Below are 23,868 nucleotides of genomic sequence, written 5' to 3'. Positions count from 1 at the left end.
CTGCAGGCACTGAAGAGTGCAGACGAGTGGATGCCATGTTAGAAGGGCTGATGCAGGCAGCAGCTCCCCCACACAGAGGACAGAGTGCTGGGCTCCAGTGATGATCTCTACATCCTCACCCCACAGGAAGGAGCATCCCACAACTGGAGTACCACCAAAACACACATCTGCACACCTGGACGGACCCCTGCTGCGAGACACAGCTGAATATTCACCTCGGTCTTTTTCATTTTCACTCAAGAACTCGCTGCGTTGTGAATTCAAAGTGTGGCACCTCACAAACGTATCTATGGTAGAAAGGGTTGAGACGGTTCATCCATCTTAAGTGGTGTGAATGAGGACTATATTTGTTGCTTTGACTCAGAGGGGTTTTCATCGCCGTGCACAGCGCTCCTGTTTCACACCAGCACCATAGAGACAGGAAAGAAATTTAACTGGGAGAGCAGGAAGCTCTGGACCAGAGTGGAGAAAAGACTGTGGCACTGGAGTTGGACTCTCGGGCACCATGCAGTCAGACGACCTCTTCATCCGCAAGTTTCGCAGGCAGAACGTGCGGCCGCCTATCGCCACCGTCAACTTCGAGAACAAACGGGAAGCGGGAGTAGTGGAGTGGCCGCCCAGGAGGGATGGCGACGGATCGGACAACGACAGCCTGACCCCGAGCCGCGTGGGGCTGAGGTCTGTGGGAAGGGGCCACATCATGCAGAGAAGCAACAGCGACGTGACCTTAGGAGACCTGGACTCCTCCGGGAAGGCCGGGGGCAAAGCGGCACGGGCGGTGGGCGAGAAGGTGGGCGCGGGGTCTCAGGGCGACTCAGGTGTGCTGCTGCACAGGGAGTACGGCAGCCTGTCCTCGCTGGAGAGACAGACTCAACTCCAGGAGCCGAGCGCAGACGACCAGGGGCCGCTGAGTCCGAACGCCCTCCGCTTCAAAGACCCTTTCCTCCTGCTCGGCCTGCAGGGCAACCCGCCGGAGCCTGACGGATTCTTTCGAGGTCTGTCCGTTTCCGCGGGGGACTCCCCAAAACCTGCCAAGCCGCCGAAGCCTGAAGGTCTGAGTAAGAAAAGCAAACCCGGCCCCCCTCAGATCCCTCAACCGGGTCCCTATGACAACCTGGGGGGCGGCGCCTGGGTGAGGAACTTCGCCCACTACGACGTGCAGAGCATCCTGTTCGACCTCACCGAGGCGGCCACCAACAGAGACAGCATCGGCCGGAAGAAGAACATCACCTCAGGGGCCTCGGCCGCCTCCCAGCTGCGCCCCCTCTCCCAGGCCACCCCCTCCTCACCCGCACAGGGCGGGGGGGGCAACGGGGGCAACGCCGACGACCCCGAGCAGTCGCTGCTGCTGGACGAGGGCGACGGCAACGACAACGAGCTGCTGCTCAGCTGCCCTCACTTCCGCAACGAGACGGGGGGAGAAGAGCAGGTGGGTTTGGGGCGATCCCCCAACCGACGGGGACTCTGGTCGAGCCTGCGGACCCCCAACGATGCGGTGTCGGTCCTGGAGGAGCCCAGAGAGAGTAACATCCAGCAGCAGGGCAAGAGCAACTACTTTATAGAGCATGCAGATCTGGGAGCCCAATATTATCGCAAATACTTCTACATGAAAGGTACGATATTCACTTTTACCAGTTCTGTTCACATTCAGTTTAGTTTATTTAGTTTATAGCAGGACAGGGTGCAGTGACATTAATCATTCAAAGAAATAAAAAGATGGCTGCACCAGATTTAGCGAAATTTCCATCTGTAGTCCTTGACATAAAGACAGACATCATAAATAGACTATAAGTGCAGGTTTAAATACACAATTCAGGGTACAATTTTAACAGCAATCATAAAACTAGAGGGTTTTTTCTTCTTAAAACATCAGATAATGGAGAGAATAATATCAAAAGGATAAAAATCCATTTCTGTTTCGTTTTTTTAAAAAGTGGAAGTAAGCTGCGGCGCTGTTCAATTATTAAACAATCACTTTTTTTTTAAAGTCTTCGTCAAAATTTCTCCCGTTTCTCATCTAAACATTTCAAGACTGTTCAGGAATTATCAGGCAGGCGGGAGAGGGTCTGACTCTGTAACTAGAGTCAGTTTGGGTGTATGTTTCATTTCTCATCAAAATCAGCAGCTTGTTTTTGTTTGAAATATTAATAACACTTTGGAGGGCCTGGCTTTGTTTCTTAAATGAAATATGAGCTTCATCTCCCCACCCAAATAATGTCTGTGCGGCCCCTTTTCAACATCGTATTATTAAAAAAAAAAAAAAACACACACTGTCACTGTTTTTTCCAACCCAGGGCAACGCATCCATTATTGTTCTTCACAGTCGTACGTATGTGTCTGTGCTTTTCATCGCAGAGCACCAGAATTTCTTCGGCATGGACGATCGCCTCGGTCCAGTGGCCATCAGTTTCCGTCGAGAGGAGAAAGAGGGAACGAGTGGAGCTCAGTACAATTACAGAATCATCTTTCGCACCACGGAGGTAAAAGCGACGCCTCCTCTCCCTCTCCCTCTCCTCAGGTTCAGCGTGTGTAAAATTGATGTGACTGGATGTGATGATTGTGAACCCTTCTTCTCCTCTCCTCAGATGAAGACGCTGCGAGGCTCCATCTTGGAGGAGTCGGTGCCCTCTGCCGCCCGTCACACGACCCCCAGAGGCTTGTCTCCCAAGAGGCTGCTGGAGTTCATCATGCCTGAGCTGAACCTGCACTGCCTTCGCTTGGCCTCAAACTCCCCCAAGGTCCGGGACACTCTGCTGAAGCTGGACGAGCAGGGGGTGAGTGAGGACACGTCTGCTTCTCGCTAAAGGCATCAGACAATGTCAGAACACCTGAGCATCCAGAGCCTCGACGTGTCGTAACTAAAACCACATCCTGCGCTCCGTTAAAAAGCTGATGTCTCACACCGCTGTCCACTCGCAGCTAATTGTTTCCTCTCATCACACCTTTTTTACACCAACTATAGAAAACGCAGGGTGCAATGAGCTGCAGTTTCAGCGACACCGTTCGGTCTGGAGGAACTCTGGATGCCATGCTGCTTTGTTTTCTTGACATTTTCTGCCGTGTTGTTTACAGACTGAAATTGAATTCAATCTGAATGCCACTTGTTTTCCTATAATGATTAGTCTGTCAAGCGCTCATTCAGTAAATAATTTAAGATGTTCAGCGTAACGATAATTCACTGTCACATTTTCTCAAAGTAAACACAGAGTGTTGTCGTCAAGTTAATGAATTTGTCTGACAAACACTTCAGAGGAATCAAACTAATAGAATAAAGAAAGGCAAATGAATTGTCCCGTTTAAGAAACTGAAAACAAGTTTTCTTAGGTGTGTTGATCTTCTGCTCATCGTCATTTAATTACAGCTGTGGGAATGGAAACTTTATTTTATGACTGCGCTGCAGAGGCTGCTGAACACTGAAACTCGCCCACGACACTCAGCCTGTAGCTCCACCTTTGAGGTTAACTAGGTCAGAAAAGCAATCAGCATGAGCAGCAGCCTGAACTCTGGTGTGAAAGCTGAAGAGGCTCGATAGGGACAGTCAGTAATGTAGTGTATGCTAACATTTTAATAAATTTGCTTTTGGAGCTGCAGAGTTAAGATGTACAGTAGGACGGCACTTCAGCATATTAAAAAAAAAGGATTGTAGAGGTGGTGTAAATGTGTGTATTTGACCGAGGTGAGGACAGAGCTCAACTCTTTGCTCCTCTGCCCCCCCTTCTGACAGCTGAATTTCCAGCGAAAGGTCGGGGTGATGTACTGCCGGGCCGGGCAGAGCTCAGAGGAGGATATGTACAACAACGAGAGCTCCGGGCCGGCGTTCGAGGAGTTCCTGGATCTGCTCGGGGAGCGGGTGCGGCTGAAGGGCTGGGAGAGATACCGAGCTCAGCTGGACACCAAGAGTGAGCTGAAAACATGCACCACCACCACCACACACACACTCACACACCCCCTCCCTCCGATCTATTGGCTGCATCTCACCTTGTCGCATAGACCGTTATCCGAAGGGCATCAGTGCGCCACTGACAGCCCAAGATAACTCCTATCTAGCCACATGTAATCTGAGTAATGCCTTCAAATAAGCATAGTCACTGCCGATTATCTCCGAGCTGTTTTCCCTTCAGCGAGCAGCAGAGAACAAGCAAATGGGACAGATTTCACCCTGACTGTGACAGTTTGAGTTTTCATTCAGAGACGTTGACTGATTTAACGAAATCTCTTCCTGCCTGTCTCCGTGTGTGTGTGTGTGTGTGTATGTGTGTGTGTGTGTGTGTGTGTGTGTGTATGTGTGTGTCCTGTGCAGCCGACTCAACTGGGACACACTCCCTCTACACGCGCTACCAGGACTACGAGATTATGTTTCATGTGTCCACCATGCTGCCCTACACAGCCAACAATACACAACAGGTAAAATAAACACCAACAAAACAAAGACGTGACACATCATTTCCTTTTTCCTGCACTCTGTTGTTTTTCCAAAGCTGAGATTGTTCCTTGGAGGTGACTCTCGCTTCCAAGATGTGTTTTTGTTTTATTTTCCTTAGAAATGCATCAGTGTCAATACAACCGTCATTACTCATCTGTGTTCAGACTGTCATGCTTCGGTAAACGCTTTAGAAAAAAGCCTCTGTGCTCTGCAACAAGCATGACATAAAAATCCTGCCCCCCAGTGTTCACTCCCACCTTCCTGTTCAGCTGACTGTCACTTCTTTATGTGCAGTGTGTGACTTAAGCCTGTTTGCCGTCATTTACAAAGAAACTGGACATGGCATACTGATATAGATTAAAGGCTTAAATAAAATCAAACATGGTGAGTGATAAAGCTCCAATGTTTCTCTTCAACCTCACAACGACAGTATGTGGTGGCTGCAGTTTGGGATTTGTAGTTTTAACTGAATGAGATCTGTGTTTATCTCTGTATGTGTTTTAGTCTATTGATTTTGAAAGAAATTGCATTTTCTTCCAGTCATGAGAAGTTTAATGAATAATAAGTTATAAGTTTTAATAATAACAACATAACAGTGTTCATTTTATTCTATTTGGCTCTGAGTATTTGACTTCAGCTCTTTTGACAAATCGACTTCTTTTAATTAACAGCTTTGATTTTCGTCATGTTTTTATTTGGATCTCTCCATTAACTGTTGCCCTGGAAACAGCCACATCTCCTGGGGCGTACATGAAAATAAAAAAACATATAATCAACTAATGTTCACACGTTCTCTATGTACAGTAAATAATGTCACACACACCACATCACCCTTACATCCATTACCAGCACCATTACAAAACTATAAAATAGAACTGTTTAAAGGGGTTCATTTGTAAATAATGTTAATTTAAACATGTAAGATTTTTTTTTTTGCAGGCCTGTCTTCAGTGATAATCAGTTCAGCTGTTTGTTAAAACCTTTTACTGGTTGATTCTTGTGGTATAAAGAACGGCAAACTGTTCCAGAGAGATAAGGCTCAGTCTCCTCTTTTAGTTTCATTTTATTGTGACTCCGGCCTGATGGTCTTGTAAAATTGTGTGTGTGTGTGTGTTTTGTCTGGTCAGCTGCTGAGGAAGCGACACATCGGAAACGACATTGTGACGATCGTTTTCCAGGAGCCAGGCGCTCTGCCCTTCACTCCAAAGTCCATCCGCTCCCATTTCCAACACGTCTTTATCATCGTTCAGGTTCATGAGCCCTGTACTGACAACACCTATTACAGGTACCAATTGATCTGTTGCACTCTGGAAAATGTCATCATTGATACAGGCATTACATTTTTAGGCCGCTTTTTATTGATTTTCCTTCATTCACAGACTGACTGTTGAGATAATTAATTCATGTGTTTGTGCCTCCGTACAAAGCAGTGATGTAAAAAGTAAAGACAACAATAATTCACACAAGATTTTACTCTTTACCTTATTATTCATGATACACGTGTAAATTCATGTGAAGACAGGTGTTACTTTATTGTCGCACCATCACTTTACATCATTCATTTAGCACTGCAGCAGATTCAGTGTCGATGTGTTTCACTCTGAATAATACAAAACACTCTACCTCAGCAAACGAGTCTCTGTTGCTCCATCATTCATCTGTTTCTCTCTCCCTCTCAGGGTGGCTGTGACACGCTCTAAGGACATGCCATTATTTGGCCCGTTGTTTCCTAAGGGCGCCCGATTCCCTCGCACGCTGGCGTTCAGAGACTTCCTCCTGGCCAAGGCAGTCAACGCTGAAAACGCTGCAGAGAAGTCAGAGAAGTTCCGCTCCATGGCCACGCGCACACGGCAGGAATATCTGAAAGACCTGGCTGAAAACTATGTGACCACAACACCCATCGACTCCTCCACCAAGTTCCCCCTGCTCTCGCTGGGAGGCAAGCGCAAAGACAAGATGAAGGGCACCAAAGGTGCTGAGTTGCACAGTGCCGGGGCGCTGGTGTGGGCGGTGATGGTCTGCAACAGAGATGACGGAGAGACAGGAGAGTTCAAGCTGCCCTGTCTGCTCGGGGTGTCGGCCGAGTCGGTGGTGCTCATTGAGAGGTACACACGCAGAGTGGTCTTCAACTGCTCCTGCAGAGATGTCATTGGCTGGAAAGCAGTGACAGAGACAAAGGAGGGGGGGCCGTGCTTGGATATCTTCTATGAGCGAGGGGAGTCAGTATCCATCAACGTGATGGAGAGCCAGGCAGAGGATATACGAGAGGTGGTGCAGAGGCTAGAGGTGGGTGATTGCGGCATGATTGGAAATTTAGCAGTGAGTAGTTCACGTCTCTCTGAATCATTCATCCTTTTCTGCACATGTGCAGCTGGTTACGCGCGGCTGCGAGGCGCTGGAGGTCACCCCGCTGCGCGATGGAGTCGGGCAACCCGGTTTCCTGATGAACGAGGAGGGCTTCGTGACGGACCTGCAGCGGTTCTGCTACGCCGAGAGCGGAGGCCTGCAGCTGTGGGCTCGTGTGGTGCGGCTGTGCGGACACTCGCTGGTTCACCTGAGCCCCGAGGAGAGGACCAGGCTGCTGCGCACTGCGCACAAGATCCACATCACTGTCATCCCACCGGACGAGAACGGAAAGCCTCGCAGGTGGGTGATGCCGCAGATAGAAGGAAGGAGGGGGGAGTTTGGGTCAAGAGAGGAGAAAGGGGCTCGTGGGTATGAAGCCAGCTGTGGAAGTGAAGGGTGGTCCCAGTGAGAGGGTGAGAGAGAGGATGACAGCTCATGAAGACGAGGGGTTAGTGGGACAAGTCAGTTCAGAATAACAGGCGCGGTGACACTGTGGGGTCACAGCTCATTCTGCTGTTGATGGCGGCCTGCAGTCAGTGTCACATCAGCTGGATAACAACCAATCAATCCCTCTAATGATGTTTAATCACTCTGGCACAGGCTGCCCCACTGTTACTAGAGCATTTTCAGACAGACAGAAGTGCTAAACCACCGGTAAATAAAACTGATATTGCACTGGGCACCTCTGCAGCTCTCACAGTTAAATGTAGTAACATTTCAGAGCTGGCAGCAGAAGCATCCTCAGAGAACCCAGCCCCCGGTTTATTTATACCTCAGCCCTGTGATGCTTGCTCTGTGACAACAAAGCACAAATTGTCACAAAGATGTCATAATTCATGATAAGAAGTGGAGGATCTGTGATTGCAAAGGAATATAAAAGAAGCCCAGACAAATAAAGCCTTTTTTTTCATTTCATCCTTGTTTTTGGTTTCAAGATGAAATAATGAGCTGGACAGAAAACAGAGGCGTGTCGGTTTTTCTCCTTATGCATGTTGTGTGTTGTCGTTCCGTGTTCTGCAGAAGTTTCTCGGAGCTCTACCAGAAAGCCATCAAGGATGCCGAGTGTAAACCCGGTGAGGATCAGTCGGGAGAGGCCTGGGTGCTGGACGAGCGGGAAGAAGAGGAGGAAGAGGAGGAGGAGCCGAGGGAGGAGGAGCCAAAGGCGGGTGGGGTCGGCGATGCGGACATAATGGAGGTGCAGGTGGAGGCCGAAGAGGAGGAGGAGGAGGAGGAGGGGGGCGAAGAGGAGTCGTGTGATAAGGGGCAAAATGAGAGAAGTCATGAGTCGCTCCTCACGGCGCCCGGTTTACCTCTGCTACGGGCCACTTCCCTGCAGGACCAACCGGCCAATCAGAGCCCAGACAGCAGCGGCTCGCAGCTCACACGCAGCTACTCTCTGGAGAAGCAGCCGTCGTACGGGGATACGTGTGACGGGTGAGTGTTAACAACAGCTAAACTGTCATTACCTGTCGTGAGAGTGTTACGTAAGCGAGAAAAACGTTGATGTTTTTTAAAAACAACAACAAACGGCAGCTTTGCTGGATGGGATTAATCCTCCCAGATACATCTGCACTTGTGTAGAGGATCATTTCATCCAACATGGCTGAAAATATCCTCAAACTACAGCTGACGCATTACACAATTAAAAGTCAGAGTCAGTGCGTCACTTTCTCAGCAAAGGACGAAGCACAAAGAAAGGACACCAGCCACTGCATCGCTCTCCTGTACTGGAGCGTGTCACTCTAGATTTCACACGTTAAACCTACTTTGATACAAGTGCAACTTTTGTTATAATTATTAATATATTTCTTTCTTCTTTGTGTTGAGAAAATCAGAATCAGAATCAGAATACTTTATTGATCCCCAAGGGGAAATTTATTTTTGTTGCAACAACATCTCCAACTCAAAGTGTACAAGTTAAAGAGCAAAGTAGTCCAGAAATATAAAAAAAAAGGAAATAGAAATATATATAAAATAAAATAAAATAAAAATATATATGTATATATATAAAAAATATATTTACAAGTACAAACATGGACAGGAGTCATTGCTCTATACTAAATATGGCATTGAATGTGGGTTATTGCACAAAAATGACAAGGAAGCAGATTTCTTTCCCTTTTTCCATGAAGTCAGAAATGTGCAGTCGACTGTTTCATCATCTTAAAGTATCAGAGCTGTCGCCTGACAGTCACAGCCGTGTTTACAAAGAGTGTTTACAAGTGTCGGTCAGAGAAGACAGAGAGCAGCATCACATGTATGTTTCTGTCTGGCTACTTGGTTTCAGTCCAGAGAGTCACATCAGGTCGAGAAGGACGAAATATTCATGAGGATAATATTAAACTCTGCTTCTGACCAAAATGAATTTGACTGCTTTTTATTATCTTGCAAAACAGAACTGAATAATTTGACTGAGCCGCATCAGATATGATATTTTTGAAAGATAATTTTGTGAGTGCAGGATAGCAAACATCAATCAAGGCAAAATCTAAGCCGTCCTAGAGATTACTTGTCTAAGTGCTCCAGTTTCTGTTTTGACCTCTGCAGTGGATAATAATGAAAAAAAAAATGTCACGAAGCATCAACAGCAGAATTTTTCATGTGTGTGTTTTTGTTTTTACCCACCACCACCATCACCACTTCTCCTTCCCTCTGCCTGGTCGACAGACACGTGTACGACAACGTGGCGCTGAAGCACATCTACGAAAACGTCGGGGAGCTGAGAGACGCCACGCCTGATCTGATCCTGGCCGTCAAGCCCAAGGTCCCCCTGGAGGACGAACAGGTGACGGACTGAGACGAAAGGACATCTGATCGGTCGCAGCCCAGCACTCTGTCCTCTGTCTGACGGTGTCGTCTCCTCTTTATCTCTGTCTTTATCTTGTCTTCAGTTCATGGGGGCGGAGTTTGGCGACGACAAAGCCTCAGCCAGCGACTCGTCCTCCCGGTTGTCCTGTGTAGACCGAGCTGAAAGAAACTCACGAGCCCTGAGTCTCCATAACTCCATCACCAAGAGTGAGTACTTCCTGTATATCTGGAGATGTTTAAAATAAACAAAATACACCCAGTCGTATTTAAACTGGAACTCTTTAACAAAAGCAAAAGCCATTGTTCATTCATACACATTCACAACAGTGGTGGTAAACTACGTGTGTAGCCACAGCTGACTGACGGAAGCGTGGCTGCCAATGTGCGCCGAACAGCCCCTCCGACCTCTCATTCATACGCATTCACGCGAGGCAAGGTGGGTAAGGTGGACACAGAAGGACACTACGACAGAGACTGGGCAAGAGCGGGATTCGAACCGCCAACCCGCTGGTTATTGGACGACCCACTCTACTGCCTGAGCCACTGCAGTAAATGCAATAACCAAAATTATGTGGACAACCCTGGACAGTCTTTCATTGTTTGGTCTCCTCCCAAATATAGAGTAATATTGACTGTAGTGTGTGACCAATTTTGTGGAAGCTCTTTGGCAAAGGCTCTTATCTTATCTTTCAAACCCATATGAAAACAGAGATTCATGTTTTTACCAATCTGTTGAGGAGGAACTCACCTGAAAAGGAACATAAGGGGGTAAAAATAAAAACATAAATGAACTGAAATGGATTAGGAGAGACACTGCTGAGAGATGTTATGATATTGAGTCATTATGATGTTATGACTCTGATAATAGACCCAGAACAATGCCCCTGCCTCAGACACAACAGCTGACACAACTGCTCGGATGAAGCCAAACTGGAACAATTACACATGTTTGCAGATCATCTCTGCCTGATTTGAGTCTTAAATTCCTTTTTTCTCCAGATTTTTTCTGCCTTAAATCCCTCTCTTCATTATCCTCCCTCTGCTCCCCACTGCATCCCCTTTGTCCCTCCTCTTTCATCCACGCTGCCCCCTATTCTGCTAATCTAATATCACCCCTGCTCTGCTGCCACCCCCTGCCAGGGCTGGGATAAAAGGGGGACAGATGGGTAGTGGGAGGGGTGGAGTTTTTAGGCAGCCCCAAATCAAGGAACCCCTCTTACACCATCTGCTCGGCCTCCGCTGAGACTATGAGACTCATCATTTAACCGCACACTCACTCATCCCCTCATCAGATTCTTCTCATTTTTGTCGGGACGGACTCAGGAGTGTTTTACATTATACGTTCTTCCACAGAAAGTCTGCAGGGCACTTAAACCCATTACATCTTTTAAACTTACTAAAATGAAATAGATCACAAGAACAAGCATTTATTTAATCTTAAATATTATTTTATGTTTTTTTTTATTTTAAGTTTGCATCCTGTAATTGACCAAAACCTCATGATATTTAGCTATTTTTTTTACTATCTGAACTTCTTCTTTTGTGTTTTGGTTGTTTCCGCTTTAAATTTTATTTTATCTGGTAAAATACATCTTATAAAGTCAGAAAACTCGTTTCAGTGAAACCTGCAGACCTTCTACATACAATCATCTCACTTCCTGTGTACTCTGCCCCTGGATCTGAGCAGCAGTAACACGGCAGCGCCCCCTAGTGGTGGCTCCGTGTTACTGCAGAACCAAGGTGAACCCAGATTCCCATGATGACCACTCTCACTGCTCTGCTGCAGTGGACACGCGTCTGCTGCACTGAGATGTGAGTGTGTGTGTGTTTGAGACGGCAGCTCAATAAGTGTAATCCTCTCTCTCTCTCTCTCTCTCTCTCTCTCTCTCTCTCTCTCTCTCTCTCTCTCTCTCCCCCAGTTCTCTCAGAGACGACAGACTCCACCGAGGAGGAGTGGCAGTCCATCGCCGACCTGGCCACAGCCTGTCGCAGCATCCTGGAGGCTTTGTCACGAGAAGGTGGGAAACTGTTTACACATGCACACACTTCGCTGTCAGTCATCTGTACTGTCTGCACACACATACACACACACATGCAGAATAATACAACGAGCTGCCACAGTGGTCAACTCAGCACAATCACTAACACCAACTGAGACCAAGATGAGATCTGACAGCTGCAGAGTTCTCACTGTGCCACAATCTAAAGCTCCTAGATACTCTACATCTTTCATAAGTATAAATGAAGCAATAATAATAATGATAATGGATTACATTTATATAGCGCTTTTCTATTGTTACCCAACACCCAAAGCGCGCACAGTAACCATTGTTCATTCATACACATTCACAACAGTGGTGGTAAACTACGTGTGTAGCCACAGCTGACTGACGGAAGCGTGGCTGCCAATGTGCGCCGAACAGCCCCTCCGACCTCTCATTCATACGCATTCACGCGAGGCAAGGTGGGTAAGGTGGACACAGAAGGACACTACGACAGAGACTGGGCAAGAGCGGGATTCGAACCGCCAACCCGCTGGTTATTGGACGACCCACTCTACTGCCTGAGCCACTGCAGTAAATGCAATAACCAAAATTATGTGGACAACCCTGGACAGTCTTTCATTGTTTGGTCTCCTCCCAAATATAGAGTAATATTGACTGTAGTGTGTGACCAATTTTGTGGAAGCTCTTTGGCAAAGGCTCTTATCTTATCTTTCAAACCCATATGAAAACAGAGATTCATGTTTTTACCAATCTGTTGAGGAGGAACTCACCTGAAAAAAACAGCCCCAACACCTTTAGGACAAGTTAGAAGGATGACTATGAGCCAGGACTTATCACCCAACACCAGCCTGACTACACTAAAGCCCTTGTGGCTTCAGCCTTGTGCTCCCAGAGGAGAAGACAGCAGTATCATGGCTCTGGAGCGATTGTCCACATACTTTTGGCCATTTAATTTTGAATGAAAAACAGACATCCCTTTTCCAAAGGATATAAAGAATATAAATGTAAGTGTCTACATACATACAGTGATAGCAATAATATATATACACAATATTTCTCATCACAGATCGCAAAGCTGGAGACCCATCACAAGCAGGAGCTGACCAGACGGACGGGAAGCTGAAGGACTCAAAGGATAGGTGGGTTGCTATGCAGCACATACAGGAAGAAAACAGACATTTCAACACTGCTGTAGTTTCTCCTCATCTGCATCGCTGCACACGTCTCCTCCCTTTAGACCTCCACGCTTCAGTCTTTCTCAGTTGTTTGGACTTTTATCGGCTACATCCCACTGTTTGAGTCAATGCGATTTCTTCTCTCCCACAAAAGAGAGGAGCCCTCTCGCTGACTCAGTGATGCACTCACAAACATGCAGACACAGATGAACGGTGTCGTCTCTCTCTGTACAACTCCCACCCTAATCCACTTTACTCTTCTTTCAGACGTTTCCCAGCTTCTCGGTTGTTCTCTTCTTCTCCTTCACGCTGTGTCTGAGCAGATAACGTCCACAGATCTGTTTGCCAAAAGCAGAACAGAAAACAAGTCAATAAAAATTAAGCAAACACCAACACTGAGCTTTTCTTCAGTCCAAAGCTTTAGTTGTTTCAAGGTTTATGTCCACCCACACACTGTAAAGGTCGGCTTTGATGACTGTGGCACCAAGTAAAAATGCTTAAAATAGAAAGCTGGTACAGTTACACTGCACATATCTACCTTTCATTAGCATTTGTTTGTGGACCTTAACTTGCAAATTGCAGTTAACGATCACAACATTTTTTCAATCAAAAGTCCAGTTTTTCTATTTGTTAGTACAAACCAGTTGAATAAAACAGATCAGAATCAAAACTGTCTCAACTGCTTTCAAAAATACTCACATTAGATTCTCACTATTAAGCAGTTTTGGATCGTTTGCACAAATAAACCAAATGAAAAAGTAAAATATACTCTGTGCTTTTCCCATCACCAGGAGAGAGCTCCTGCTTGGCTCTGTATGGGCGTAGTCATTATGGATAACTGCAGTCAGACGAAATGCATCATGGGATGACTGTACTCCCTCAGAATAGGTCTGCTCGTCAGCCACGGCAATTACTGTAAATTGATCTCTGAGTATTACAGGTTTTATTAAGACAGCGGCGACGATGCCCTGAGCTCTGCAGCTGCCAGAGTGACACACAGCTCCACGGCCGATCAAGCAAATTAAAAAGTTCACTCTCTATATTAGATTAAAGGAGGTGTTATATTATATCAACTTTGTGGAACATAAGAAATGCTGAAAAATATTTGTTTAAAATCTAGTAGATATAAGTGAAGACATCCAGATTCGGGTTTGGTTGTTTGAAAACAAAACCATTTTCACATGTTGTTTTGCATATTTCATATATTTTCCAATTAGGATCCTTTAAATCCTTTAATTGCTTTTGACGAAGTGTCACTGCCTCTTTGTTGCAGTGACTCTCCAGGCCACCTAGAGGAGAAGGTATCTCAGCTGGAGGCCATGCTGAAGAAGCTGCAGGATGACCTGCAAAAGGTGCTTTGACTTTCATGAATGTTTTTTTTTTTTTCCTCTAATAACATTTTCAGTGAGCTGCACAGGAAAAGTCAGCAGGTAGGAGAAAATATTTCAATTGAATTGTTTCTGAGAAGATTAGTGTTTTCTGATGCAGCGTCTTGTCTCCGTGCACAAACCCTCTCCTCCACACAACTATCTCAACTCACAGCTGCAGCAAGATGCAGCGGAAAAAACACTCAAAAGACATTTATGTGTGTAGAATTATGAATTTTGTTTCCACATTTACATTTTCAGATTTTTGGATATTATTTCATTATACTTTAAAGAGAATATTTAAGATGTCTTCAATGCTGTTATCAATACTTCCTCATGCTTCTGCACTACTTATGTTTATTTTTCATGAAAATGTGAAAGAATAATATTCTCAGCACAACGTCCACTTAAGTTTCCAAAGCTTTCAGCCACATCTCATGGCCTTCCTCAGACAACTACAGACGGATGGACGTTGTGTTGAGAATCCTCTTGTCTATACTGTAAATGTCTCTGTATGTACAAAGCACTATATTTCTCCCAATATCTATTTTTAAGCCCTTTATTAGGACTGAAACTATAATTATTTTCTTTATTGATTCATCAAATGTCTAATCAGTCAATTTAGTCCATGAATAATGACAAATCATTTAGTGCTGATACAATTAGTTGATAAGCTACATGACAGTTTATGTTCATCTTCCTTATCCTAAATGTGAGGATTTGCTGCTTTTCTCTGTTTTATATGATTGTAAACTGGACATCGTTGGGTTCTGGACTCTTGTTTGGACAAAACAAGCATCGCTTTTGACTCTTGGACATTGTGAATGTGCTTTCCCGCAATTATTGACATTTTATCAATGAAACAGTGAAAAATAATCAGGTTATCCGCTCGTGAAAATAATTGTTAGTTGCAGCCCTATGACCATTGTAAGGGATTAGCTGACCAGCTGCCCATAAAGCACTGATTTTAATAAATGATATTAACAGTGAAAAGTCAGCAAATGTTTGGTGTTTTTACCTGATAGACAACTAAAAGAGAAAAACAAAACACAAGTCAATTCTGTTAAACAAATGATCAGTTCAGTGGCCAAGTGTTTCTGTACTGTTTTGGACTGTGACTTTATTCTTCCTCACTGCAGTGTGATGTGCTTCTCTACACTGTTTGCGTTGTTTTATTTCAAGCTCTGTGTTTATGTGTGCCCACTAGTTTCCTTAACGCCACCGCTGTACCTGTCGCTCCCCTCCCGTTCCTGCCACAGCGATCTGAGCGACGGCTTTTGTTTTGTTGTGTGCCGATGTCTTTCAGGAGAAAGAGGACAAGGCGGTGCTGCAGGCCGAGGTGCAGAGCCTCAGGCAGAACAATCAGCGGCTGCAGGAGGAGTCGCAGAGCACAGTCGCCCGCCTCATCAAAGTCACCGAGCTGCTGTGCAACGTCAACAAGCCCTGTTAGCTTCACCACTGCACGCACAAACACACAAATCAGCGGAAAGATGCAAATCGTGCAATGTCCCTGTACGCTCAGTACACTTATTTTCTTCATACTTATTTGCAAAAGCAAATTACACACACACACACACACACACCCACCCACACGTTTCCTCTTCAAACTGTGTATCACCACAGTCTCTGAATCCTGGACCTGCCTGTCGGTGAAGGAGTATGCAAATCAATCCATACAAAAGAGAAAAAAAAGACATTTGTCAACTCCCATGACCATCATAGACTGACCAGCCGGCAGCTCTCAGGCTGCTGTGTTGGTGCGCTATGCTGGAGTGCTTCTCTTGATGAGTGTGTGTGTGTGTGTGTGTATGATACAGTATGTGTGTGGATGTGTGTCACATGTGTGTGTGCGCGTGTGTGTCTGTATGTGTGCATCTCTTACTGTACCTTGCTTCAAATACTTGACAAGCTGGGCTGAATAGCACTTGCATAAAAAGTGGCAATTAAGACTGAGAGACACTGTATAGCATGTTTGGTGGTGTCTTATCTGAAATGACCAAAAGTGTATATATATATCACCAATAATGTATGTGAACAGTAGTATCGCTATCCTCTCTGCCAGACGTGTAGTTGCAATGTCTGAGTGTGGTTCTGCCTGGCGCTGCTAGTGTGGAAGGCCTTGAAATAAAACACAACTAGAAAAAACTAGAAAAAAAAGGGAACGTGATGCTGACGAGCCTATAGGCAGCCTTCTACTTCAAAAGATGTAATGATGCTAACCGCCTCGCCTCAGAGCCAGGTCTGTTACATAAGGACACCACTCTCTGCCCTCTTCACTTCTCAGTAGTACTGTATCTAAGAAATTCTGGGGTTTTTAAGGAGAGATAATTAAAAAAAAAAAAAAAAAGTTTTAAAAAAAAATCACAAATGAAAGGGACATAAACTGGAAATGTCAAAAATGAACTGAGCATGCTTGTTCCTCCTGGAAGTGTGTATGACAACAGTGTTGAAGGGATACTAAAAAAAAAGGGTTATACCTCTCCTGAAGACACAAACGATGGCAGGAAAGATCTGTTTCAGATTCCTTCCATGGTTGCCTGTAGCTGTTTTCTTCTAACCTCACTATTGTAGCAGCCATACTGTAGAAGATCTCCTGCTGGCCTGAACCACAAAATGCCAAAAGGTGGCTTTTCTTTCAGCTCGCAAAATAGCTTTACATGTCTGGATAAAACACCTTGAACTAATAGTGAAATACAGAATATTGTATTTAAATATGTTTTGTGTTTGGCGGATGTCTACAGTGACTATTTTTGGTAATTGTTTATTAGTATGGCTTATGAGTGGTAGCGGTAAGGACAATAGGTGAAATCTTACCTTTCCACCCTGATGTGTGTTTGTGTGTGTTTGTGACGTTCTTGCACTTTTTTATTTTATTTTTTTTTACTTTTTTTTTTCTTTTTGGGGAAAAATCAGCACTGGACAGATCACATACTGTACTTTATTTAACCTGCCCAGGTTATGTCTCGCTCAACATAAGAAGGTGGATAAGATCTCATCCCCTTGAACACCACCTTACCTCACCTTTTTGTGTGTGTGTGTTTGCGTGTGTGTGTGTGTGTGTGTGTGTGTGTGTGTCCACTGCTGACGGCACCATTATCAAAATGTGTGTGTTCAGAGGAGTCGGACTGCTTCTCCTCAGTGCCAACGAAAAAGCCCAGGCAGCTCTCCTGAATCCCAACGCAATCGAAACAGAACTGACTGGACCACAAACTCAACAACTCCAACCACAAACTCTGAACTCCGACGAAAAGGATGCCAAACTTTCGCCAGTCACTCAGACTCTCTTGTTTCTTGTACAAAACTTCCTCTTGTAATTTTATTTTAGAGTCACTGTGAATACCTGGTACCAGCATATTAAGATACAGTATATACAGATTAAATTATGAATCTAAACTTTATCAGTATGTGAAGATACTGTATGTACAGCTGAACTGTTCCGTGTTACTTAGTGCATTGGGGTTGTGTATGCCCTCCTTTTGCAGGATGATTATGCAGACAAGTGTTAATCGTGACCATGCAGGCTCCTGTTTCATCTGCTGTACACGCCGAAGCCTCATGACTGAGCAGGGAGACGCTGGTGTGAGAAGACCTGTTTTACTGTGTCTTGTATAGTTATTTAGATTGTAGGAGGTTGGTCAAGCATGAGAATGTGCCAAGCAACTTCCAAGCTCCCCTCTGTATGTGTGTATGTATAAAAATGTAACTTATTAATCATGCAAATGTGGATTTTCTTGTAGCTGTTTAAACTGGAGGGAAGTGGTGAGGAAATAATGTGAAATAGGTCAGAAAGGAAGGTGGGCTTGGTTATAAATTATAGTTTCTTTTGTAGAAAACCAACAACCATCGTACGACGTGACAAAATACTATCTGCAACTCTTGCTTAATGTGACTATGGTTCTTATTATCATTCTAATATTGAGCTATTTCAGCTATAGCTCTTGCATATTTAATAAGGTCTTAAAACACCATTAGGTACGCCTTAATGAGGAAAACTCTTCTATCAGAATGGATGGTCAAAACTGGTCACACTGGTGATATGTGAAGGCTGATCTCTCTGACTCTGTGCCTACCTGAAAATGTAATGTATGTGAACCCAGCTTAGTGATCTCCTTTCTTTGTCTTTGGTTGCACTTCCTGAGGTTTTTAGTGGCAGATGAAGGTTTTTCTACGAGACCGTTTCAACACCAGGTCTTTCATCTGCTGTGCAAGAAAAAATCATTGGGGTGACATGGTCTAAAAGAAGGGATGATAAAGATGATAATAATGATAATAATAGATAATGTGTTGTTGATCTCAAGCATCACTGAAGGTTTACAACTCTGTGAGTGCCGCCGATTGTTGAAAGAACCGGAAAATATATCATTTTTTAAAATGAATTAAAAGGAAAAAGGTGCTTCAAATGACTGATGATGCATTGGAATCGAGTTTAAATTGAAATGAATGTGTTGAATGGCGTATGCGTCTCCTATACAGGAGGGTTATTTTGGTATTTAAATGTTTAAAATAAACTGTCTCTGAAAATCCAACAGCAGTATTCAAAAAAATCTGAATGTGGCTGAATAACCTAAAAGGGACAAAAGCAGACAAATAAGGAAATCGGGGAATAATTTGGGCGTCACATACCAGATCTACTTGACCTAATCTGGAAATGCAACAATCTAAGTATGTGTTCCCAAGCAAAGGCGATGTTTTGTCAACACAGACACAAATATCCCAAAGGCAGATCATGTGGAGATATTTGTGTTTAGGACATGGTGAAATGAATCTGTGGGGTGTTTGTCCTTGTTTTTAGTTTGGAGAAAATAAAAAAAAACCAAAATCTGGAATCAAGAGGATCTTAGTTCAACAGACTTCAAGCGTTTTAATTGGTTGAATTGTTGTTCGGAGGAAAACACCACATTGTTTTCCATCAGTATCTCACTCACTGTGATTCACTACGAGTCTTTAGCAACTTGGCCTTGCTGTGAATTTATCATTTTCATGGTTGTAGATTTAGGGAACTGCTCAACCTACATGGTGATCCAGATCTGACTCTGGTGACCTGGGTGGGTTTGTTAAAGAGAAGAACGTCTCAGGTACTGATGAGCGTGGAGGGTGAAATGGAAATGAAGCTGCAGTTCAACGTCTGACAGTTACAAGTTGATTGCCATCAGACGGAGGTCACAACCAAATGCAATCCGCTGAAAAGACTCAAATGTAAAAGTAAAAGTCAGTTTATGAAACAGGAAGAAAGTTTAAAAAAAGAAAAAAAGTAAGAAAAGTTTTCTTACAGAGTTATCTGTGGGAGAGCAGCCAAGGCCTCTGTCATAACTGAACCAGCAAAGTCTAAATAATATAGTATTGTAGTTATGTGTATAATACAGGACAGAAGGGAAAAGATGTTGCTTTTATGAATGTAATTTTTAGAATCAGGTTTAATCTCAACATTTTGACTTAATATTATTATTATGTGTCTTACATGGACAGAAAACCGGCATTTGAAGAATCAGACGGTTTAACTTCCTGTTGACAACTGAGATCAGCTGAGCAAGCAAAGCACAGCAACAAGCTCTGTCCCTGTTTCTGCAAAACCCCCACCAGCCTGATATTGGTTAAACTGCAGAGCAAAGTTTATTAACATCCTGCAAGGAACTGGAAAATGCTGACGATACGTAAATATAGAAACTTGACAGTTGAATCGGGTTCATGTTTTGAAATTATTAGATTATCATCACACAGTCACAATGGTTATTAGGTTTAATTGTATCATACAACATATGCTTCAAAGATAATGCAACCAACAGTAACAATTAGTATTAAACTGTTTGATTAAGAATCTGATGAAAAGTCATAACGATATGAGAACGTGAAAAACGTTTGCTTCGTTGTTGGGACAAACAAAACCAGATTGTGGACCTCATGGTGGCACCAGAGGAAAAGTCACTGGACTCGTCCTCTGATGAGACCAAGAACAGACGATCCATCCAAAAGCTGCTGAGTTGCTGCTTCTCAACCAAAAGTATCTTCGCTGTGCAACAATGAGCTGTTGTTCATTTCATCAAATTACCATTAAATTCACTAAACTTCCAAAATGTCTGAACATCAAGACAGTCACATCAACATCTACAGTAAAAAATCAACATCTTTGTCTCCTATACTCTGTGCCAACATGTAAAAACAAAAGAAGCCTGTAGTCCCATAAACACATGTAGAGATGTAGAGTGAGATAATATAGTTTAAAAAAAGAAATCCTGATTGGATGCACATTCCCATCTGCCTGGATTGATGCAGCATGAGGTAAGACAAATACACTTTCCAAAGCTTGTTCCATGAGCATAATACAGCACGACAACATCATACAAACATTTCCCAGGACTCTGTCCTCTGGAAGGCTTTCCTAAACATCGGCCGCAGAGAAACACTTTATCTTCTCTGCTCTGACACCAGGAGGAGAACTGATGACAACAATGCGCCGGCCTATGTCTTTATTTGGGGTTGGAGCACAGGACGGAGTCTTCACTAGGGGCTATGTGTCACACACAGCTCAAGGGCTTAACGCCAGTTTGACTCATCCGTGTTCTGTAAATACAGAGGCCATGTGCTGGTGTGTGTGTATGTGTGTGTGTGTGTGTGTGTGTGTGTGTGTGTGTGTGTGTGTGTGTGTGTGTGTGTGTGTGTGTGTGTGTGTGTGTGTGTGTGTGTGTGTGTGTGTGTGTGTGTGTGTGTGTGTGTGTCTGTGTGCATGTGTGTGTTTAGACAGGCTTGTATATTGTATTGTATAAATGGTCAGGCCACTGTTGGCCCATACACAACGTGTAGATGAGGCCTAATGTAAGTCCATTTGCTGCAGCCTAATTATAGGTTTCATTTGGGAGGTGTGATCAGTGTCAAACATCTACAGATACAAACAACAGATAAATATTTTTATCTCAGAGGTCTGCTGGTGTTTAAAAATACAACCAATTGTTTATTTCACCTTGCATAACATGTAATTAAATTCAGGATTTCCATTTTAGGGGAATACTAAAAGCTTAGTTTCAACGCATTTCAAACAAATTGCATAACTTTTAACAAACAAATTCTTCGCTCATTGAAGTTCATCAGTGTTCAGATTTCTCCAAAGAAAAAACATCTGAACAGACAAGATTTCTTTTTGTTCCTTGTAATGTGTTGTTTTTCTGCTCCAGTGCAACAAACTAAGACATGTTTAAGATGTTGTGTAAAGCTTCCTGTTAATAAGTGATGCACCACGTATAAAAAGCCACGACAGTCGAATCGGAGAGTTCCTGTCGTCATGTCATAAACCCAGGAGTTAAATATTAAAGTTTGAAAGACATCAGACCACTTTGGGCTCACAGGTGTTTTTAGATTTTATTTTACTTAGGTTAAAATATGTATTTTCTTAAAGTCTTAATTCCTAATAGAAGACACTGTCCAGACTACTTAAACTCTACAGTTCATGGACTTTTACGCAAAAGAGTTTGTGTACTTTTGTTCTTTCTGGGAAACTGGCAGGGTGGATTATTAGCAGACAGCTCTACAGCACTGTTTCTTAATCTTCACCCTGTTTCTGGAAGGTCTCCATGTGACAAGTCCTCCTTGTTTCCCCCAAACAGACGCCAGGGGCAAGACATCGTTTTAACGAGTTTTATTTAGTATCAATTTAGGATTCGGGAAAGAGAGAATAAGACAGAAAAGGGAGCAACGTAGAGAGAGAAAACTGCACACAAGTGACAAAGTTTATACTTTGTAAACATACTGTATTTTAATTTTTACTCTTTCTGTTCAAATTTCATTTTCCTCAATGCCAAAAATAAATCCAAAGTGCTGTATGTCCCTGACTAAAGTTTTCATACTGGAAACAGGCCACTTCACTCCACTGGCCCATTGTGAACCAGTTTGTGTTAATAATGTAATAATAATAATAATGATGATGATAATAATAATACAATACAATACAATGAATGCAGTAAACAAATAAAAAGTCAGTTTTACTGGATTTTGAATCTGCAATCTCAACAAAACTCTAGAATTATGTCTATAAACAATGCTACTGATTACTGACCACTTATAACGCTGTGTATATCTATTTGGCACAGTAAATCAGACAGTGAGGACAGCTGGGATGATCGTGGGGGTCTCCCTTTCCAGTACGTCTAAAATTAGAGTTTACAAAACGCCTTCGGTAGAAAGGATTATTTTTACACCTCTGACTCCCTGCTGTCCTGTTTCATTTCCCATTGTCAGGAAACACCAAAACACACACCGGTGTCTCCTTCAGACTGTCAGACTGCCAGTCACCTCAGTCCTGCCCTGCACCCAACATGTAAACCATTCATCTTGCATTGTTTACTATTGTTACAGTGCATCTAATGTATATTCGAACATCTATTACTATTGCAAACATATTTTCATGGAGAAAATTTTAGTTTGTCCTTAAAACTAGGTGTCAAAGTCTTTTTTATTATCTTTAATTCTTCTTTATTTTTTCATGTATTTATTACTTTAATTGTTATTATTGCACCTTAAAGGTACAATGTGGACTTTTTGACCACTAGTTGTGCTGTGCAGCAGTGGGCTTAAGAGTGGCCCCCTGTCTTCTAACCTGCGGAGGACTGTTGTGGTAAAGATGATAAACTGCTTGTACAGGCGACCTGTGGACTCATCTTTTAAAGGAGAGCAGTGTCTTCGGTTGTATAAACAAGCATACACATTAACAAATGTGAGCATGCAGCCTGAACAACATGTTACCCATGCTGATCAACAAGTGGTGGCAGCAACAACCAAAAATAAATCAAAGTAATGCACCCAAGAAGGCAGCAGGGAGGAAGAGAGCAAGCAAGTAGACATGAATTCTGTCAATGTTGGACTTAAAATTGAAGTTTATAAATGTTTTACACAGAGTAAAGTACCTAACAAGTTTATAGGCCCTCAGTATATACAATATGTTGACGTCAGTGACCTTTATTCGTTTATAGAAGATCTCTACAGGCCACCTTTTAAGGATAACTCATCACAAGGTGTATGTTTTAGTAGGCTACATCTGCTGTGGCTCTGGAGGAGCTTTATAAAATCTGAAAATATAACCCTGATGATGATGTTATAGTGAGCTCATCTGGGTAATCTCAGTCTGCCTCACAAACTGGGGGCGTGCAGATGATCCTGTAGACATCAGTCATTTAAGAGACTATAGGGTGACTGTGGAGCTGCAGGCAGAGCAGCCGTCTACTAATCACAGGGTTGTCGTGCTGATTTCCCACAGTGAACACAGACGGCAGCTGTGGTTTTAACTGCTGCCTATGATCACTCACAGGTGTGATGTGCAGGTAAATCTCTCTCAAACTAAATGCAATAGCCTACAAACCCACCGCAGTAGCTGAAACTGATTATTACACTGGCACAAAGTGATGTAGCAGTTCAGTGGGCCCTGCTCTGAGCTCGTGCTCTCATCAGTGGTTAAAGTCCCCCTCCCGCGACCCTTTTTGGTTATTTTAAAACATTCTCTGTGGTCTTTAAATTGTGATTATGAAGTTTTTAGCCAAAATCACAAAACCTGTGCCATTTCCCAGGGCTCTCCTTCTGCACAGCACCAGCAGCTCATTAGCAATGCACCTCTGGAGGGTGGGCGGAGACTTTCACCTCTGAGCCAGATGCAGAGCGGGGCGGGAGCTTGTAGCACTAGTGCCCTCCCCTGGGGTTGTGACACGTCAACCCCAGTCTCCCTGAAACTGCCAGTTTGTGTCTGCCATTGGTTCACAGCAATT

General features: G+C 43.8%; 1 protein-coding gene across 2 annotated transcripts; it reads left to right on the top strand.

Annotated features, from left to right (window-relative positions):
* The first annotated feature begins 284 nt into the window (after positions 1–284).
* sipa1 (signal-induced proliferation-associated 1) lies at positions 285–18,373 on the top strand. 2 transcript variants are annotated; one of them, XM_083986659.1, is made up of 15 exons: positions 285–1,613; positions 2,356–2,480; positions 2,586–2,774; positions 3,725–3,899; positions 4,301–4,404; positions 5,551–5,708; positions 6,103–6,709; positions 6,795–7,069; positions 7,790–8,203; positions 9,437–9,554; positions 9,661–9,784; positions 11,497–11,595; positions 12,650–12,722; positions 14,032–14,110; positions 15,432–18,373. In XM_083986659.1, exons 1-15 carry the CDS (start codon positions 506–508, stop codon positions 15,573–15,575), a joined length of 3,792 nt encoding a protein of 1,263 aa, XP_083842785.1. In that variant the 5' UTR covers positions 285–505; the 3' UTR covers positions 15,576–18,373. The 2 variants fall into 2 exon arrangements, with proteins under 2 accessions (XP_083842785.1, XP_083842786.1); XM_083986660.1 differs by having other exon boundaries at positions 15,333–15,526.
* The last annotated feature ends 5,495 nt before the right edge of the window (positions 18,374–23,868 follow it).

This window comes from Trachurus trachurus (genome assembly GCF_905171665.1).
Source record: "Trachurus trachurus genome assembly, chromosome: 14".
NCBI lineage: Eukaryota > Metazoa > Chordata > Actinopteri > Carangiformes > Carangidae > Trachurus > Trachurus trachurus.
Note: the sequence above shows the minus strand (reverse complement) of the source record. Positions and strands in the feature narration are given on the sequence as shown.

Bases quoted from the DNA above. Each gene is read 5' to 3' on its own strand.
- sipa1 (XM_083986659.1), top strand. From the start codon at position 506: ATGCAGTCAGACGACCTCTTCATCCGCAAGTTTCGCAGGCAGAACGTG. The intron at 12,723-14,031 runs GTGGGTTGCTAT...TCTTTGTTGCAG, and splicing joins CTGAAGGACTCAAAGGATAG to TGACTCTCCAGGCCACCTAG. The intron at 14,111-15,431 runs GTGCTTTGACTT...GATGTCTTTCAG, and splicing joins TGCAGGATGACCTGCAAAAG to GAGAAAGAGGACAAGGCGGT.